General features: G+C 40.6%; 1 protein-coding gene across 7 annotated transcripts; it reads left to right on the plus strand.

Moving 5' to 3' along the window:
- The first annotated feature begins 559 nt into the window (after positions 1 to 559).
- ZNF557 (zinc finger protein 557) lies at positions 560 to 21,031 on the plus strand. 7 transcript variants are annotated; one of them, XM_069591200.1, is made up of 8 exons: positions 560 to 826; positions 1,689 to 1,780; positions 5,662 to 5,788; positions 6,330 to 6,418; positions 7,291 to 7,417; positions 15,040 to 15,135; positions 15,613 to 15,695; positions 16,199 to 21,031. In XM_069591200.1, exons 3-8 carry the CDS (start codon positions 5,758 to 5,760, stop codon positions 16,979 to 16,981), a joined length of 1,209 nt encoding a protein of 402 aa, XP_069447301.1. In that variant the 5' UTR covers positions 560 to 826; positions 1,689 to 1,780; positions 5,662 to 5,757; the 3' UTR covers positions 16,982 to 21,031. The 7 variants fall into 7 exon arrangements, with proteins under 7 accessions (XP_069447301.1, XP_069447303.1, XP_069447305.1 ...); XM_069591202.1 differs by having other exon boundaries at positions 572 to 826; positions 6,351 to 6,418; XM_069591204.1 differs by having other exon boundaries at positions 572 to 826; positions 15,613 to 15,709; positions 16,199 to 18,552.
- Positions 21,032 to 21,223: the final 192 nt, after the last annotated feature.

Below are 21,223 nucleotides of genomic sequence, written 5' to 3' on the forward strand. Positions count from 1 at the left end.
TGTGTGTGGTTCCCGAACATGGGGAAAGGACTGAAGAAAAGCTGTTTGTTTAGCTTTCATCTACTTGTTGTTTAGTGGTTAAGTCATATTTCTCTCTTTTGCCCGTTAGTCTCCTCTGTCCGTGGGATTTCCCAGGCAAGAATACTGGAAGGGGTTGCCATTTCCTTCTCCAGGGCATCTTCCCCACCCAGGGATCGAACCAGCCTCTCCTTTATTGACAGGTGGATTCTTTATCACTCAGGAACCAGGAACTCCCCCCGCCACCCGCACCCCGGAACCTGTACAGCCTGGGAATGCATGGACTGCCCCACCACTCCCCCACACACCCCCGCCAACCCGCCGCCTTCGATCCGGTCCCTGGAGCCGCCTTCTGCCGCTCTCCGGCCCGTCCTTATCCCCGCCCCTGGAACTAGTCTCTGCCCAGCATTAGGCTGTGAGACTCTAGCCCCGCCCCTCAGATCCGCACCCAATCAAAGCCCGGCCCTTAGTCCCCTCACAGGACGGGTGTCCGCCCACAACCCAGCCCTCCAGGCTTGGTTCCGCCCACAAGCTGGTGCCCGCCCACAGCCCCGCCCCTAGAGCCGGTTTCAGTCCCTGGCTCTGACCCACACTACGGCCCACCCTTGGACTCACCTACGCAAGCGAGAACGCCTCGTCCGAGGCTTGGGTGCAAGGCCGCAGTCGCCCGCCGCCTCAACCCTGCAGGGCCTCACTGTCCGCGGCGGCTAGATGCCGGAAACTGAAGCCCCTGCTCCAGCCCAAGACCGGAAGCGGAAGCGTCGATGGGACAGAGGAAGAAATAGCGGGGCGGCTCGCTGAACTGTGGGTACGGTCTTCTCCGCTGGGGGATTGGATTCACGTGGTATGTTCGGCATCATTGCAAGAGGCAGGACTCTGTGGGCTGCCGGCCCTCCTGGGCTCCCGTAGGAGTCTAGGAAGGGGCATGAGTTTGGGGCACCCCGGTCACGGACTATAGCGTTCCTCCCCCTTTCCCGTGAGCCGCGTTTCCACCCCTGGGGCCTCAGGCTGTTACGGCAGGTCGGCGCATAGCTTCGGTTTCCTCCTAGCTCTGGGCATCGCTGTCCCCTTCTCAGAATTCCCCATCTCCCCACCATCTTACCCTGGTGTGTTTTTTGCCTCCTAGGGGACATTTAGTCGTCTGGGGGCATTGTTTTGGTTGTTACAAATGGGAGGGGCTGCTACTGGCTTCAAGTGGGTGGAAGCTAGGGATGCTATTGGACATCCTGCAGTGCACTAAATAGCCCCCGTGACAAAGCATTATCAATAGTGCTGAGGTTTGCAAACCCTGTTCTAGGGTCTTAAAATCTTCAAAGCCCTGAATGAACTTGAAAGGTTAGCGGAGACACTTTTAGTGCCCTTGAGTGACGAGTCTTGTTAAAAGTGTCTGGAATCACAAAAAGACAGTCACTATCCAGCTAAAAGAGTTGAGCACGTTGAATGAATGCTCACCGCGTGAAGCCGCTTACTCCTACTCAGAGGGCAGATGGCTGGACAAGAATCAGGAAAATCTAGTCGTAACTTGCAATTACGTGTTAAATCGGTACAGTAAATATTAATAGAAAGAAGAGTGAATGGTGCGGCCCTTCCATCCAGCAATTGTATTATGCCTCCCCAAAAAATCTCAAAAGCAATCTTTGTATCCTTTTTCTCCCCCCACCCCCCAACAGACAAGTAAATTATTTCTGGAGTTCAAGTCTGAGTTGAAACCAGTCTCAAGGTTCACCTGTCCTCATTGACACGTGGATTTCTGTGTGATTAGGTAAGTACCATGTGGGTCTTGTAAAAACAATTTCCAGCAGCCTCAGCTATGCAGAACTGCTAATAGCCCTTTGCTGTGCTCAGGTTGTAAACACAAGGAGTCACTGCAAGTGCAAGTATCTTAAAAAAAAAAAAATTGTTTGATGGGGATTATATCCAAGGGAGGGAGAAGGTGATGGCACCCCACTCCAGTACTCTTGCCTGGAAAATCCCATGGACAGAGGAGCCTGGTAGGCTGTAGTCCATGGGGTCGCTAAGAGTCGGACAGTACTGAGCGACTTCACTTTCACTTTTCACTTTCATGCATTGGAGAAGGAAATGGCAATCCACTCCAGTGTTCTTGTCTGGAGAATCCCAGGGATGGGGGAGCCTGGTGGGCTGCCGTCTATGGGTAGCACAGAGTCGGACACGACTGAAGTGACTTAGCATATTCAAGGGAAAGATAGTAAGAAGTGTGGTGATGCATGTGTAAATAAGTAAATATAGTTATGGGCAAATGCACATTAAACAAACATGTAAATAACTATAAGTAATAAATGTAGATTTACTTGTGTTCCATAATACCAAAAATTTTAGGATTTCATATATTTTAAGTATATTTTATATATTTAAGTATAAATATATATGTGTATCTGTAGTATCAAAAGTCATCCCACTAAAGACTAGCAGGACTGCTCAGCAACATTCCGCAGGCCTGGTTCAGTTTGACTTCTAAAACCCTATAAATCTTCCACAAAGATTCAAAACAGGGTGCATGGGGGAAAAAGTAATTTGTACTTTTTTATATTGGCAGCAGAAATTCAAAATTGAATTAACCAGCAACCAAATGTCTTTTGAGCAAGTGTTTGGTTTTATGTTGTGTTTTGTTTGTTTTATCTTCATGAGACTTAAAAATCAGTTGGAGGAATACTGAGCAACAGCTTGTAGATGGAAGGGTAGGGCAGTAGTTTCTGCAGATTATACTCTACACCTTGCTTTCTAATAAGAATTAACTTTATTTCTTTACCTGTTTCTGAAATACAGTCTGGTGATTTATATTGCAGGCAATCATTTTGAGTAAGCTGACATTGTTGGTTTTCACTGATTGTTTGTGTTTGTGTGTGTGCCTTTTTCGTTCTGTCTTTTCTGTAACATTCTTAAGAGGAATGCTTGCTTGTCATGCAGTAGATATGCTTTGAGTGCACAATTTATGGTAACCAACTATCCTCTTTTATTCGACTGAAGGGTGTGCCGGGCTTGCCAGGTGGCTCAGTGGTAAAGAATCCCCCTGCCAATGCAGGAGACCCAAGTTTGGTCCCTGGGTCGGGAAGATTGCCTAGAGAAGGAGATGGCAACTCACCCACTCCAGTGTGGTTACCTGGGAAATCCCACGGACAGAGGAACCTCACAGGCTACAGTCCATGGGGTTGCAAAGAGTTGGATACGACCGAGTGACTGAACCCTCGTGCATGAGGGTTTTGCCAGGACCCAGAATATTTTGGATTCAAACTAGGATTAGGATTCTAGGCATGGATGGAGAGAATTAATATTGTTAAAATGTCCGTAGTACCCAAGACAATATACAGGTTGAAAGTAATCCCTATCAAAAATCCAGTGGTATTTCGTAAAGAAATAGAACACCTAAAATTTGTACGAAAGTGCAAGAGCAGTGGCTTGTAGTTTTCAGTATATAGGTCTTTCACACCCTTGGTTAAATTCCTAGGTATTTTATTCTTTTTGATGCAATTGTATAATGGGATTGTTTTCTTAATTTATTTTTCTTATAGGTCATTATTAGTGTAAGGAAACAACAGATTTTGTATTGATTTTTACCCTGCAACTTTACTGAATTCAATTGTTATAAGTTTTTTAATGAAATCTTTATGCTTTTCTATATGTAAAATCATGCCATCTGCAATTAGTGAAAAGGTTTTACTTTTTTCTTTCCGACTCAGATGCCTTTTATTTCTTTTTCTTGCCTGATTGCTCCAGCTGAGACTTCCAGTACTATGTTGAATAGAAGTGGCAAGAGTGTGGGCATCCTTGCCTGTTCCTGATCTTAGAGGAAAAGCTTTCAGCTTTTCACATTGCGTATGTTAGCTGTGGGCTTATTGTATATGGCCTTCGTTATCTTGAGGTATGTTTCCTTTGTACCTGCTTTGTGGAGAGTTTTTTTATCATAAATGGATGTTAAATTTTGTTGAATATTTTTTCTGCATCTGTTGAGATAATTATATGATTTTTTTTCCTTATTTTGTTTATGTGGTATACCACATTGATTGAATTGAACCACCCCTTTATCCCGGGAATAAATCCTTCTTGATCATGGTGTGTGATCCATGGTGTATGATTTATTGTTGGATTTGGTTTGTTAATATTTTGTTGAGGATTTTTGCATCTGTTCATCAGGGCTGTTGACCTGTAATTTTCTTTTTTGTGTGGCTTCCTTGTCTGGTTTTCAGTATCAGGGAAATACTTTCCCTGTGAACTGTGTTTGAAAGAATTCCCCGCCTTCTCTTTTTGGGAAGATTTTGAGAAGGCTTGGTGTTAGTTCTTCTTGGAATGTGTGGTAAAGTTAATCTGTGCAGCTGCTTGGTCCTGGGCTTTCATTCGCTAAGAGGTTTTTTATTACTGATTAAGTCTCCTTGCTAGTGATCAGTCTGTTCAGATTTTGTATGTCATCAGAGAAATAGAAAATGTGAACTGCTGATGTTGACAGGGGCTTCCCTGGTGGCTCAGTGGTATAAAATCTGCCAGCTAATGCAGGAGACATGGGTTCAATCCCTGGGTCGGGAAGGTCCCTTGGAGAAGGAAATGGCAACCCACTGCAGTATTCTTGCCTGGGAAATCCCTTGCATGGAGGAGCCTAGCAGACTACAATCCATGGGGTTGCAAAGAGTCGGACATGAGTTAACAACTAAACAACAACAGTCTTTCAAATAGATTCCTTGTAGTATGATTGACAGGAATATGATAAATGTTTTGCATTTCACTTGAGGTTGACAGATTTCCTTCCATAGGGGCTGTATTTGTATCCCAGCAGTGTGTAAGAGTGCTCTTCTGTACAACCTTGGCAGTGAAAGATGTGGTCCCCTGTGTCTTTGCTGGTCTGACAGATAAGAAATGGTATCATTGTAGTTACAATCTCTGTTTTTGTTCTATAAATAAGATCAGTGGCAGTTCTACCAATTGAATAGGTAGTGGTGGAAACCGAACAAAACTGTGTCTCAGAGTGGGTGGGACATGAGGAAATGAAATAGAGAGTGAAAAGAAAACAAAAAAAACTTTGGCTGTGATGATGGAGAGAGACTGGGTGGTAACTAGAAAGAAAACTCTGTGGTTAGAATAGTAGTGTCTCACCACTGAAAACACTGCATTGAGTTTAAATGGTGCGAGGGAGTCCAGTAGAGTGGGAGAGCTTGAAAGGAAGGGCAAAGTAGAGGTAATTGCTGGTGTCCAACTCCTAAAAGGGATGAAGCACAGAACAGAACGGCCCCACCCAGCACTGTAGAGAAGCCAGGTCCTCGTTTATAACCAGAGACGGAGAAAACCATGGCACAGGACACAGTTTTGGTGACAAGATGGGAAGGTAGATTCCTTCTCACGAAGATGACTGAGAAGTAGGATGCAGGACCATCTGCTGAAAGTGAGGATGTATTTGTTACCTATCGCTGCGTGACAAATCATCCCCAACCTTAGTAACTGAAACAGTAATCCTTTGCTGGGCTTCCTGCCTGGCTCAGTGGTCAAGAACGTGCGTGCCAGTGCATTTTAAAGGTAGCAGCGTGTACACACACATTCTGCATTTTGACGGAGGACATGGTGGACAGTCTACGAAAGGCTCATCCTCAGTAGCCTGGAGAGAGAGACTGTGACAACTTCTTATTTTCCCATTCATTCCAGAGCCCAGTCCTGAGTGCACTGTGGGGACGAGAGGAGGGGCATCCTGGTTCTCCAGCTCCCTGTTGCTGAGGAAGACGTCACTGTCTGAATTGCAGGATGGCGACCATGGTCCTGTCCTCCATTTGTGGTGAGTTTGAGGGTCAGCCCTCAGAACTGACCAGGTGCTAGAGTCTCATGCACCACAGAGCAGGTGGAGGGAGGGGACTGAGCAGATGAGGTGTGAGTGTTACCCTTGGAGCCCCAAGGTCACGGAGGCCCGACTCTCTGCTGCTGGGGATTGGGACTTAGCTGGTTTGTAAATCTGGAGAGACGTCACCTGTGTTGCAAATGTGTGGGAGCTTTTGAATTATACTTCTGATTCTTTGTATACACTTGAGCTAGTAACAGTGGTATCCTTTGGCAGTTTAGTTTCTTCATCTGCAGAACAAGAATAGTCCTTTCTTGCTCCAGTGTGGTGTAAGACCTTTGGCCCTATTTTCTGACCCCGAATGAGACAGCTCCGTTCTGCCTCCGGGGGAAGCTGGGTGTGGGTGTTTGGGTGTCGGTATGTCCTCTCTGTGTGTTGGGGATACAGTCAATTACAAGTATGTGAGTAAGCCTAAGCCTCCAGATTTATGAATGAGAACAGCGGGCAAGCCTGGGTTCTTGGGATATTTCTTCTTCTCCAGCTGAGTCATCCCTGTACACAGCCCCTCACCAGAAAGGATACACAGAGGAGGAAGGGTTGGCCCGTGGCTTCCTGACAGACTGGTTACAGGTGAGTCAGACATTCCTGTTTCCAGATCGTATTCCTTTGACCAAAAGTTAGACTTGTCCCTTCAGTGACCTGGAGCTGGATCAGGTTTTCAGGCATCTGGTGGAGGGTTCGGGGCGACCCAGACAACGTCAGCACACGTCAGCATTTACTGCCATGTCGAGCTTCCTCCAAGGTCACTGTCTACACCATGTTTTGCTGAGAGTTTTGTTTTTTAATTTTACTGAGGTATTAGTGATTTACAATGTTAATTTATGCTGTACAGCAAAGTGACTCACTTATACACACATACATATATTTTCTTTTTCATATTCTTTCCATTATGGTTTACCACAGGACATTGAATATAGTTACCTGTGCTATACAGTAGGACTTGTGATTTATCCATCCTATATATAATAGTTTGCCTCTGCTAATCCCAAACTCCCATTCCTTCCCTCCTTCCCTCCTCCCCACTCTCAGCCCCCTTTGGTGAGAGTTTTAAGGGGAAGCTAAGGAAATACATGACTGTTGCTGGTGGCCACTGGGGCATCTTTCATCCATTTGCCAAGTACTTCTCTGATTTCTGCAGTGTCTTAGACCTGTGCTCAGCCTTTGAGGTTGAGGGGAATTCGACTGCAGGATGTCACGGTCTCACTGGAAAATAAAATTGCCTGTGTGTTAGGGGCACAAGTGGCCCTGGGGGTGGGCATGAGTAGACAGGAGATGAGTGTCCAGGGCCAAACCCAGGAGCAGTTGAGAGCAGAGCTCAGAACCCTGCCCATACAGCTCCTGCCTTGAACTCTCTCTTCCTACTCTTGTTGTCCTTGGCTCTTTTTCTCTCAGCATTGGTGGGGATGGTCCTTAGTTAAGCCACAGTGTTTATGGTGGTTTAGGACTTGGTGACTTTCGAGGACGTGACCGTGGAGTTCACCCAGGAGGAGTGGGCACTGCTAGACTCTTCTCAGCGAAAACTGTACAGAGATGTGATGCTGGAGAACTGCAGGAACCTGGCGTGGCTTGGTAAGCCCTACATTATTCCTGCATTTATTTAATGACTCAGGTAACAAGACTTTTTAAAAACTGAGGTATCTATCATTCATATAACATAAAATTTACCATTTTAATCATTAAAAGTCTTTTTTAATTTATTAAAAAATTTTTTTTAATTGAAGGTAATTGCTTGGTTTTTGATATAGTCAGAGTTGTGCAGCCATCAACACTAATTTCAGAGCATTCTCATCACCCTTAAAAGAAACCTGTACCCATTAATTGATCAGTACCTGTTATCATCCCCACCCCCCTACTGCCTGCCACTACTAATTTGCTTCCTGTTTCTGTGGATTTGCCTATTTGGAATATTTTCATATCAATGAAATTATGAAATACGTCATCTTTCCCATTTCTTCCAGGCAACTTAATATTTAAAGGTTTACCTGTGTTGTAGCATTTATAAGTTCTTTATTCCTTTTTATGACTGAATAATCCACTTTATGGATATACCACATTTTGGTTTTTTGATTCATTGGTTAATAGGCATTTGGGTAGTTTCCACTTACTGGCTAGTTTAAATAATGCTGCTATGAATATTTGTGTACACGCGTTTGTCTAAACACCTATTTTCAGTTCCTATTTGGTGTATGTCTAGGAGTGGAATTTTTGGTTTCATATTGCTATGTTTAGTTTTCTGAGGAACCACCAACCAGTTTTTTACAGCAGCTGCCCCACTATGTGAAAGTTCCAATTTCTCTGTGTCTTCCCCCAGTATTTGCTTTTTTGAAGATAGCCATCATCTTGGGTATAATGTGGTGTCTCACCTGTTTTGGTTTGAGTGCATGCTCTGTAGTGTGATTCTTTGTGTTCCCATAAACTGTAGCCTGCAAGACTCCTCTGTCCATGGAATTTTGGCAAGAATCCTGGAGTCGGTTGCCATTTCCTGTTACATGTTTTGATTTGCATTTCCCTAATTACTAATGAAACAGAACATTTTTTCATGTAATTGTTGACTGTATATCATTTTTGGAGAAATGTCTTTTCAAGCCAATTTTTTTATTGTTGTTTTTTTTGGTTTTGGGTTTTGGAAGTTTATCATATTCTTTTTTTTTTTAACTTTTTATTTTTACTTTATTTTACTTTATAATAAGTTTATTATATTCTGAATGCTAGACCCTATTTGTAAATGGTTTCTCCCATTGTGTGATATCTTTTCATTTTCTTGATAGTGTCCTTTGATACTCAAAAGTTTTAATTTTGATGAAGTCCAGTTTATGTACTTTTTCTTTTTATCTTGTGCTTTTGATATCATACCTAGTTACTGTCAAGTCCAAGGTCCTGAAATTTTGCCTCTGTTTTTCTCCAAAATGTTCTAGTTTTACTTTTTCAATGAAATCTTTTACCTATTTTGAGTTAATTTTTATATGGCTTAGAGAAATTGTCAGCTTAATTCTTTTGCATATATTAATTCAATTATCCCATCACCTTTGTAGCAGAGACTATTCCCTTCCCCATTGAACTGTTTTGGCCCAGTTGCCAGAAGTTATTTGACCATAAGCATGTGAGCTTATGAACTCTGTTATTTTCCATCAACCTGTGGAAACCTGCCATAACCTGGTGGGTCCCTCCTTGTGCCAGTAGCGCATTGTCTTCATTACTGTTAGTTTGAGGTAATGTCAGTAAATGGGGTTCTTCCTATTTAGTTCTTTTTTAAGATTGCTTTTTGTCTATTCAGGATCCCGTGGCAATTCCATATGAATTTTAGGATCAGCTTGTCCATTTATTTTTTTTTTTTAAAGGCCATTAGAAATTTGATGCTGATTTCATTGAGTCTGTAGATGATTTTGGTTATATTCTCATCTTGGGTGTGTGCTCACTCAGTTGTGTCCAGCTCTTTGTGACCCTATGGACTGTATAGCCTGCCAGGCTCCTCTGTCCATGGAATTTTCCAGGCCAATATGCTGGAGCAGGTTTCCATCTCCTACTCTAGGGGATCTTCCCAGCCCAGGGATCGAACCCACTTCTCTGACTTCTGCAGTGGCAGAAGTGGGTTCTTGACCACTAGTGCCACCTGGGAAGCCCTAGTATTGTCCTCTTAATTAAAATGTTCAATATATATTCTCTATTACTTACTTTTAATTTGCTTCTGTCATGATCCAATAGATACTTTATATGACTTTATTCTTTTTAAATTTATGTAGACTTGTTTTGTGAACTAACGTATGCTTTGTTACAGAGAATCTTTCACATGCACTTGTGTTGAATATACTGTTGCTGAATAAAGTATTTTATGTCTGTGAGGTCTAGTAAGCTTATAGGATTGTTTAAGTCCTGTGTTTCCTTATTGATCTTTTAACGGGTTGTTCTACCCATTATCCATTATAAAAGTGGGGCATTGAAGTCTGCAATTATTATTGTAGATCTGTTTCTCCCTTCAATTCTGTGAGTTTTGAATTTATACATTTTAGACCTTAGTTATTAGGTAGTATATGTCTGTAATTATCATATCTTCTTGATTAATTGTCTTAATCATGTTGTATCTTTTTTTGTGTCTTGTAACAGTTTTTGTCTCAAAGTCCATTTTGCCTCATAATAGTATGAGGCAAAACATTCTCTCTTTTCTGTCTCTTGTTTGTATGGAATTTGTTTTTCCATTTGTTGATTTTCAACCTGTTAGTGTCTTTAGATATAATGTGAGTCTCTTATAGATATGTCATATATCATTGATTATTTCCTGTCTGTTCTGCTAAAATCTGCCTTTTAATTGCACCAGATTAATCCATTTACCTTTAATGGAATTCCTTGCAAGAAGGACTTAGTTGTGTCATTCTCTTGTCTTCTGTGTGCTCTATATCATTTTTGTTCCTCTATTATTGTTTACTTTTGTGTTAGGTATTTTCTAGTGGACCATTTTGATTCCCTTTTCATTTCTGTTTCTGTTTTTTAGTTATTTTCTTAGTGGTTGTGGGAGGGATTCCAGTTTTAATTTTAGACAGTCTGTTCTGACTTAATATTGACTTTATTTCAGTATACAAAAGATTAGCTCCTGTATAGCTGCACCCTTCCTTATACTGTTTTTTTTTTTTAAATAACAAATTATATCTTTATACTTTGTGTCCCATTAACACAGGCATTTCTCTTTCAAATCATATTGGAAAAAAAAGGGAGCCAAAAATAACAAGGAATTAACAATCCAAAAATAAACAATTGTTTTTGATGTTTATATTTACCTGTGTATTTTCCTTTATTGGTGTTCTTCATATGTTTGTGTGGATTTGAGTCAGTATTCATTGCCCATTCATTTCAAGGTTAAAAATTTCCTGTTAGCATTTCTTGTAGGATAGATATGTTAATGGCAAATATTCAGATTTTGTTTATAGGAATTTCTTGATTTATTTTTGAAGGGCAGTTTAGCTACATACAGAATCTTCGGTTAACTTTTTTTTAAAGTAGCTTCGGTATATCTTCCAATGTCTGTTACCTATGCTTTCTCATCCAAAATTGGCTCTTACTCTTTTTTTTTTTTTTTTGCTCTTACTCTTAACAGTGATTCTGTGTGTGTGTTGAATCACCTCTCTCTTGCTGCTGTCAGGGATACTCTTTGACTTCTCAGAGTTTAATTATATTGTGTTTTAGGATGGATTCTGATTCTTTGAGTTTATCCTGTCTTGAGTTTGTCAAGCTTCTTGGTTGTGTACATTATGTCTCATCAAATTTGGGGAAATTCTTAGCCATTATTTCTTTAAATATCCGTTCTGTCCATTTTCTTCTTCATTTGAGGGACTCCTATTATGTGTATGTTGGTATCCTGTGGGTCTTTTAGGTGCTGGTTGTATTTAGTTTCTTTTCGGTCCTTCTGTTTTTCAGGCTGAGTAGTATAAATTGTCCTATCTTCTTAGTTACTGATTCTTTCTTCTTGCTCAAGTCTGTTGTTGAACCCCTCTTCTGAATTTTTCATTTTAGTTATTGTGCTTTTCGACTCCATAATTTATGTTTGGTTTTGTTTTATAATTTCTCTCTTTAAGATATTTTCTCTTTGATCAGAATTTGGTTTTATGGTTTCCTTTAGATCTTTGATCATATTTAAAATAGTCACCAAGCCCCACATTTGGGCTTCCTCAAGGATAGTTTCTACTGATTTTTTTTTTTTTTCCTGTAATGGACCATCAGTTCAGTTCAGTCGCTCAGTTGTGTCCAACTCTTCATGACCCCATGGATCACAGCACACCAGGCCTCCCTGTCCATCACCAACTCCCGGAGTCTGCTCAAACTCATCTCCATTGAGTTGGTGATGCCATCCAACTATCTCATCCTCTGTCATCCCCTTCTCCTCCTGCCCTCAGTCTTTCCCAGCATCAGGGTCTTTTCCAGTGAGTCAGTTCCTCACATCAGGTGGCCAAAGCATTGGAGTTTCAGCTTTAGCATCAGTCCTTCTGACGAATATTCAGGTCTGATTTCCTTTAGGATAGACTGGTTGGATCTCCTTGCAGTCCAGGGGACTCTCAAGAGTCTTCTCCAACACCGCAGTTCAAAAGCATCAATTCTTCGGTGCTCAGCTTTCTTTATAGTCCAACTCTCACATCCATACATGACTACTGGAAAAACCATAGCCTTGACGAGATGGACCTTTCTTGGCAAAGTAATGTCTCTGCTTTTTAATATGCGATCTAAATACTTTTGTTTATTTGCCTGCCTTATAGTTTTTTGTTGTTGTTGAAAACTAGACATTTAGAATGTTGTAACATAATTCTGGAATCACTTGTTTTCCCCATCCCTAGAGTTTGTTGGTATTGTTTCTTATAGTTGGTGTGATATGCATGTTTAGTGGTCTTTTTGAACTCATTTTTGTAATGTCAGTATTCGTTGTACATGGCCACTGAAAACTGTTCTGTTAGCTTAATGGTGGTGGTGGTTGTTTTAGTTTCTGCATCCAACTCTTTGCAACTCCATAGACTATAGTATTGCAGGCTTCTCTGGCAATGGCATTTCCCAGGCAAGAAGAGTAAGGTGGGTTGCTATTCCCTTCTCCAGGGGATCTTTCTGACTTAGGGATCGAACCTCTGGCTCCTGTCTTCACAGGTGGATTCTTTACCCTGAGCCACCAGTGAGTTCAGTTCAGTTCAGTCGCTCAGTCATGTCCTCTTTGCAACCCCATGAATCACAGCACACCAGGCCTCGCTGTCCATCACCAACTCCCAGAGTTCACCCAAACTCAAGTGCATCGAGTCGGTGATGCCATCCAGCCATCTCATCCTCTGTCGTCCCCTTCTCCTCCTGCTCCCAATCCCTCCCAGCATCAGGGTCTTTTCCAATGAGTCAGCTCTTCACATGAGGTGGCCAAAGTATTGGAGTTTCAGCCTCAGTATCAGTCCTTGCAGTGAACACCCAGGACTGGACTCCTTTAGGATGGACTGGTTGGATCTCCTTGCAGTCCAAGGGACTCTCAAGAGTCTTCTCCAATACCACAGTTCAAAAGCATCAATTCTTCGGCACTCAGCTTTCTTCACAGTCCAACTCTCACATCCATACATGACCACTGGGAAAACCATGGCCTTGAGTAGATGGACGTTTGTTGGCAAAGTAATGTCTCTGCTTTTGAATGTGCTCTCTAGGTTGGTCATAACTTTCCTTCCAAGAAGTGTCTTTTAATTTCATGGCTGCAGTCACCATCTGCAGTGACTTTGGAGCCCAAAAATAAAGTCTGACACTGTTTCCACTGTTTCCCCATCTATTTCCCATGAAGTGATGGGACCAGATGCCATGATCTTCATTTTCTGAATGTTGAGCTTTAAGCCAACTTTTTCACTCTCCTCTTTTACTTTCACCAAGAGGCTTTTTAGTTCCTCTTCACTTTCTGCCATAAGGGTGATGTCATCTGCATATCTGAGGTTATTGATATTTCTCCCAGCTATCTTGATTCTAGCTTGTGCTTCTTCCAGTCCAGCGTTTCTCATGATGTACTCTGCATAGGAGTTAAATAAGCAGGGTGACAATATACAGCCTTGATGTACTCCTTTTCCTATTTGGAACCAGTCTGCTGTTCATGTCTAGTTCTAACTGTTGCTTCCTGACCTGTATATAGGTTTCTCAAGAGGCAGGTCAGGTGGTCTGGTATTCCCATCTCTCTCAGAATTTTCCACAGTTTATTGTGATCCACACAGTCAAAGGCTTTGGCATAGTCAATAAAGCAGAAATAGATGTTTTTCTGGAACTTTCTTGCTTTTTCGATAACCCAGCGGATGTTGGCAATTTGATCTCTGGTTCCTCTGCCTTTTCTAAAACCAGCTTGAACATCTGGAAGTTCAGGGTTCATGTATTGCTGAAGCCTGGTTTGGAGAATTTTGAGCATTACTTTCCTAGCGTGTGAGATGAGTGCAATTGTGCGGTAGTTTGAGCATTCTTTGGCATTGCCTTTCTTTGGCCACCAGTGAACCCCCAGCTTAATGGTTAAGTAATGGCTTATCAGAGATTTCCTTAGACAGTTGGAACAAAAAAGCTCCTAGTCAGAATCTCTATGCAGGGGCATACCTTCAAACTCAGGCAGTTTACAACTTTGTCTGAATTTTCACTTCTTCCTTGTACTGACCCTGAAGGTCTATCATAGATGAGGACTTAATGCCCTCTCATGTCTTTTCTGAATATGTGTCCAAGCCTGGTATGCCTGTGGCTTTCCAGATTTAAAGGAATATGAGGGAGTTTTTCAAAAAGCTTTATAAAAATTCCCCAAAACATTTTAGGTTATACTTTTATTCTAGGCTTCTTGGTTTGCCTTTTGCTTTCCTCTGCTGGTTCCATTTGCCTCAGGCAGTAGTGGCTAATATATTGCCTTTTTAACGCTTTCAGCACAAGCCCACTGTGTAACCAGCTCAACCTTTGGAGAGTTTGGGGTTAGATAAGTAAAGGCAAGCCCTTTGAGCCAGTCCTTCAGGGAGCCACCAGAAAGGTCAAAACAAACCACCACAGTGTATTGAGAAGAGGGTCTATCCTCCTCTCTCTAGTACTTGGAATTGTCTTCAATGTCATAGCCAAAGCACGGAACAAAGGGTGAGTCAAGGGTCACTTAAAAATGTCAGCTATTTTTTGTCCTTGATTAAGCATTTTCCTGGTTGCCGTAGTCTTTTGGTAAGTTTTCAGGGTTCTGATAAAGTTGTTCTTATAGTTTTTCCAGTTTATTCACTGTTTCTGTAGAGGGAGGGACTTTTAAAGTTCCATATTCCATGATTTTCATTGTCGTTCTTTTCTCACAAGACTTCAAGCTTGTCTGTGTTTCTGGTGTGTAGAAGTATGGTGATGAAGGAGACAGATATGATCCCCATGCTCGTAGAGCTATTTAGCACCTTCCCTATGAGCTGAATATTCCTTCCCCTGACTTAATATTTTCTATAGTTAAAAGCTTTATAGCTTTTGTATTGTGTATTTAAACTGGGGTATGGACTTTGGCACTGTGTGTGCCCTGTCACCCTGGATATTGAACGAGATTGCTTGTACTTTTGTTTCCTGAGAGTTACTATCGTCATTAGAATTTAGATATAATTATTCCGTTGCTCCAAAAGCCACAGTTCCCTATCTTCAGAATTCTTGGCTTCAGTTTCATAGAGTTGCTTGTCACTTGCACAGCCCCCCAATAGCACATGTCTTTTCTCCATGAATAGGATATCATGTTGATAAACGCAGTCTGATCTCCCAGTTGGAGCAAGAAGACAAGGTGATAACAGAGGAAGGCGGGATTCTCCCAGGCACCTGTCCAGGTGAGCGCTAGGAAGATATGAGGAATAGTCTTGGAGATGTAGCTCTAGCCAGTGATTCAGGGTATGGGAGTGTTGCATTAGGAAATACCTAAAATATGCTCTTTCCTGACAGAGATGGCCACAGAGATTTGGTATGAGCTTCCTCATGCACCTTCTTTTTTTCCTCTTTAACCTTCTGTTCAATGTCTCCTACTTTACTTTGGACTCAGAGAGGGGAAAAAAATGTCCCTTTTCCTTTTTAAATAAGTCTCATATGAACTCTTTTTCTGATTCCTTCCTGGAACTTTACTTTCCTGATAATTCCTCCTAGTGTAAATCTGATCAATCCTAATGCTTTTAGAGTCCTTTTTTAGTACCTATAATTTGTATACTCATATGCTTTTCCTTGAAAATCTCCTCAAAAACCCTAATCCCTCAGTTTGTCTTTACTCATATTTTTTTCACCATTAACTTAAATTTCTTTTCAATTTGTTTTAGATTTGGAGACGGTACTTAAAGCAAAATGGTTAACTCCAAAGAAGCATATTTTTAGAAAAGAACATTCTAATGGTGTTAGAGCGGTAAGACCAATGTGGTAATTTCTGGTTTTTCTCAGTTGGAAAATTTCATGTTAGAAAAGCAACAAAATAATCAGGGGAGTCATTATAGGGAAATGTCATTAACATATGAGATAATGGTATCTCAGGAGAGATACTGTAAATCACTTGTGAATTTGGAGAAAATTATAAATTAGCTCCAGACTTGTTTTTTTGCTGAGAGTTCCCACAAGTAAATACTTCCTTAAATGTGACTGTCAAAATATAAAATAGTCTTAAACTTATCAGAAAATTATCTGTGAATATGATAAAGACTTGTGGCAATGCATCTGTCTGTCTTTTCTTAACTTGTAAAAACTCAGACTGGGCAGAAGACTGGACAGAAGCCATTTAACAAGCATTTAAAATAGATAGCCACAACATCAATGATAATAATGTAACAGAATTCCTGGCAGAGAAAATTTGTATAACAGCATTGAATATTAAAAAAATATTATAAACTATAGTTTTCATTCATCTCTTAACAGGAGAGAAGTCATCTGGGAGTGAAACTCAATGAATGTAATCAGTGTTTTAAAGTCTTCAGCACAAAATCTAACCTTACTCAGCACAAAAGAATTCATACTGGAGAAAAACCCTATGACTGTAATCAGTGTGGAAAATCCTTCAGCAGTAGATCTTATCTTACTATTCATAAGAGAATACATAATGGGGAGAAACCCTATGAATGCAATGACTGTGGGAAAGCCTTCAATGATCCTTCCTCTCTTAGACTGCATGTGAGAATTCACACTGGAGAAAAACCCTATGAATGTAACCAGTGTTTTCATGTTTTCCGCACTAGTTGTAACCTCAAAAGCCACAAGAGAATTCATACGAGAGAGAATCACCATGAATGTAATCAGTGTGGCAAGGCCTTCAGCACAAGGTCCTCCCTTACTGGGCACAATAGTATTCATACAGGAGAGAAGCCTTATGAATGCAATGACTGTGGGAAAACCTTTAGGAAGAGCTCATATCTGACACAGCATATGAGAACTCATACTGGAGAAAAACCCTATGAGTGTAATCAGTGTGGAAAGTCCTTCAGCAGTAGCTTTTCTCTTACTGTTCACAAGAGAATACATACTGGTGAGAAACCCTATGAATGCAGTAACTGTGGGAAAGCATTTAATAATCTCTCAGCTGTTAAGAAACATGTGAGAACTCACACTGGAGAAAAACCCTATGAATGTAATCATTGTGGAAAATCTTTCACCACTAATTCTTACCTTTCTGTGCACAAGAGAATACATAACAGGTGGATATGAATGCAGTAACTGATTTCTTATCTTTCAGACAACTTGTGACAACTCATACTAGATGTATGAGTCAGCTGCTGTTTCATAACAGATTTCCCCTTGAAACATAGTGGCTTTAAACAGCAAACATATATTATCTATAGATCAGGAATTCAGAACCAGCCTATCTGTGTAGTTCTGGTCAGGATCTCTCATGAGGTTGAAATCAAGATGTCAGCAGGAGCTGCCATCCTCCACTTTATTGCCAAAGAGTCCACTTCCAAAATGGCTCACTGGCACACCTGGCAAGTTAGTAGCTGGTTGTTGGCAGGGAACCTTCATTTACTCACCGTGTTGGATTCTTTACAGGGTTAAATATCTTTATGGTGTAGAAGCAGGGTCGTCCCAAAGCATTGGATTTAAAGAAGAGCTAATGCAGAGGCTACAGTGTCTTTTATGACCTCGTCCCAGAAGGACAAATCATCACTTCTTTAGTACTTTAAGGGTCACACAGATCACTCCTGATACATTGTGGGAAGAGACCATGCTCAATGTGAATACCAGGAAAGAGAGATTGTTGGGAACTATGTGAGAATTCACTGAAAGAGGGCCTTCAGGAGCCTCTTTCTTTCAGTCTGTTCAATATGAAGTAATATTCAGTAACTCCTGTGTAAATTCACTCATGAAAGAAACCTCATAAGTCCAAGCTTCATGATAAACTTTCAGCTCAAACTCACTCTAATATACACAAAAGGTTATGTATTGGGGATAAATCTGAGGAATACAGTTGTGATATCCAGGGAGTCATGTGGCAGTTCACACTAAAGGGAAAATCCAATGAGCATCATCAGAACGTAAAAGCCTTTAGGGACAATTGTCCCTTAAAATGTCCCTTAGAACATGTGTGAGAAATCACTACAGAGGAACACTCATGTAAGGAATGTGGAAAACCCTGTTGCACAAGCGTTTTGTTAACAGAAGATGAAATTTCAAGTACCAAGTACTATGGGAAAGCCTTCAGTGTTCTCTCAGTTTTTAAGAGACATGAGGATTGATTCTGGAGAGAACAAACCATTGAATGGCATCAGTATTGGAAAACCTTCCAGTTTCCCACATTCCTTAAACTTGTGAGTATAAAGAAGGAGGGAATGCCTTTAATGATAGCTCTTACACTAGGAAAAGTATGAAACTCCCGGATGCAGAAACCTGTGAGTGGATTAATTTTGGAAAGTCTTTTGATGACTTCTGTCTTTGTTGAATTGTGAGAAGTCACCTGGGAGGGGTGGGAGGGGAGCCCAAGAAGGTACTCAGCATGAGATTGCCTTAGCTCTTCTCTCTGAGTGGCTGTGTAATTCTTTAAAATGGGAATGAAAAGTGTAAATGTTGTAAGTGTGGGATTACCTTTCAGTGTCTCATCCTTAGGGTGGGGCAACTAGTTCTTTAATTTTCAGTCTTTTTAATTAAGTAGCAACATTTGTGTCTGCCGCTGTGCCCTAAAATAAACCTTAAGTTATGTTCTGTAGTTTTGTATGTAATACATTTATCATCATTGACTGTAAAACTATTAATATACTGCATATTCATAAAGGTATTTCTGACTATTGCCTGAGTGATTTAGTTTATCCTAGTAAAAGCTAGGATAATTGCTAAACACCTTTTAGCAGTTGCTAAATAGCTAAATTGCTATATACTTTTTACTAATTTAATGGCATTTTTATTAAGTGGATTTTATGATGCTGATTCTTTTTTATCTTTCTATCCTAGTATGGCAGTTATTTTTAGCCTCTTTCTCAATGTCCATTTCCCCCTATATTTTCTTAAAAGAAGCAGATTTTTTTTCTTTAAACTTTTTTTCAACTTGATGAATAGTATTGAAAACAGTCAATCCACAGGGCATCCCCAAAACCCATGCTCTGCTGGCCATGAGAAGTAGGTGGAAGTCACAGAGGGGAGCAAGGGGGACACATCATTGTCTGGCTTGTCTGCCTCACCCATATCCTGTTCATCTTACCTCTTCATTCTTGTGAAGGTGGAGTCAAGCTGTAGAGTTGGAAGAACTACAGTTTGATCATGATGACAATGACCACAGTATGGCAAAAATCACAATGAGTGGGCTCCCTAAGAGGCTCTGATTGGCTCTTATCACCTACAGGCTGCTTATTCCTAGACTTACATGATTTAGAAGTAACCTACGTGGTTGAGACTCAAGTGATTCTTTTTTTTGAGGTGATATTTTGTTAATGTCCTGCTGAATATTATTAGTTGGTCATTTTATAAATGCTCCAAGATTATTGAAAACTCTGTGTGTGTGTGTGTGTGTGTGCACGCGTGCTCAGTTGTGACCGACTCTTTTTGCAACCCCATGGACTGTAGCCCTCCAGGCTCCTTTGTCTATGGGATTTCCCAGGTAAGAATACTGGAGCGGGTTGCTCTTCCCTTCTCCAAGGGATCTTCCTGACCCAGGGATCAAAGTGGAGTCTTCTGTGTCTCCTGCCTTGCCAAGTGGATTCTTCACCAGTGAGCCACCTGTGTATTCTCTAATTTTCAGATATAGAGTGTATTCTCATTAACTTAAGCTAAACATGTTTTCAGATATATTAATAATATGTACCTGCAGGTTTTCCCCCTCTTAAACATAATTACTAATAGATATGAATTAAAGTTCTCTACCATGGTTGTGGATTAACAAATTCTTTTTGGTAATTCTGTCATTTCTTTCTTTCTGTATTTTAATGTAATGTAAATAAAGTACATGCATTTCTGAGGTGGTTGATCAGAAACTGAAGAGGAACTGAAGAGCCTTTTGATGAGGGTGAAAGAGATGAGTGAAAAACCCTGTTTAAAACTCAGCATTAAAAAAACTAAGATAATGACCTCCAGTCTCATGACTTCATGGCAAATAGAGGGGAAAAAGTGGAAGCAGTGGCAGATCTTACTGGGCTCCAAAACCACTGTGGATGGTGACTGCAGCCATGAAATAAAAAAGATGCTTGTCTCTTGGAAGAAAAGCTATGACAAACATAGACAGCATATTAAAAAGAGACATGGCTCTGAAAATAAAAGGTCCATATAGTCAAAGCTATTGTTTTTCCAGTAGTCATGTAAGGTTGGACCAGAAAGAAGAATGAATGCCAAAGAATTGATGCTTTTGAATTGTGCTGGAGAAGACTCTTGAGAGTCCCTTGGACAGCAAGGAGATCCAACCAGTCAATCCTAAAGGAAATAAATTCTGAATATTAATTGGAAGGATTGATGCTGAAGCTCTGATACTTTGGTCACCTGATGCAAAGAGCAGACTCACTGGAGAAGACCCTGATGCTAGGAAAAATTGAAGGCAAAAAGAGAAGGGAAGTGCAGAGGATGAAATGGTTGGATGGCATCGTGGACTCAATGGACCCATGAATTTGAACAAACTCCAGAAAATGGTGAAGGACGTGGAAGCCTGGTGTGCTGCAGTCCATGGGGCCCCAAAGAGTCAGACATAGCAACTGAACAACAGAGAAAAAGAAAAACTAAAGCATTGAGAGGAAATAAATTCCTGATTAAATAGAGAATACCATCTTTATCCATGATTAAAACATTTTAATGAGCTCATTTTCTTTAAGACAACTCAGTATGACATAGAAACAGTATAATTTTTAGAAATTAGAGATGCTGACTCTCAAATTCACAAGGAATTTACTCAAAGAGAAGCAACTTTTATTGGGGGATAAAATTAGAGAGGATGTGGGAAAAAGTAACATACCAAAATATTTCTCAGAAGTTCATTATTGGAGGAAAAAACAATGTAGAGACTCCAGAAAAAGCCCATGTTTATTTGGAAACTCAGAAGTTAAGATTTAAGTTTCTATTTTAAGTAAATTACAAAATTATGATTTGAATGAAGAAAATATACTACCAGTAGTTTTAAAAATTTAATTTTTTAATTGAAGGATAATTGCTTTACATAATTCTGTTGTTTTCTGTCAAACATCAATATGAATCTGCCATAAGCTACGAGTATTTCATTGGCTACTTTCTGCATTCAGAAAAAAATTATTTTTCAGTTAAAATTTTCAATAAAAATCTGAAAGAATTGGACTAATGTGTGAAAAGCATGTATACCTTCAGCATTTTCTCCTAATAGGAATCTTTCCTCTTGTCAGACATAATACAGTAAAGGGTGGCCTGAAATATTTTTACAGATAAAATGAACTTTCTGGATACAGGAATGGAGGAAACAATAAGGATGTACTTACTGTATACTAGACCCAGGTTCAATCCCTGGGTCGG

The sequence above is a fragment of the Ovis canadensis genome, chromosome 5 (assembly GCF_042477335.2).
Source record: "Ovis canadensis isolate MfBH-ARS-UI-01 breed Bighorn chromosome 5, ARS-UI_OviCan_v2, whole genome shotgun sequence".
In the NCBI taxonomy this organism is placed as follows: domain Eukaryota; kingdom Metazoa; phylum Chordata; class Mammalia; order Artiodactyla; family Bovidae; genus Ovis; species Ovis canadensis.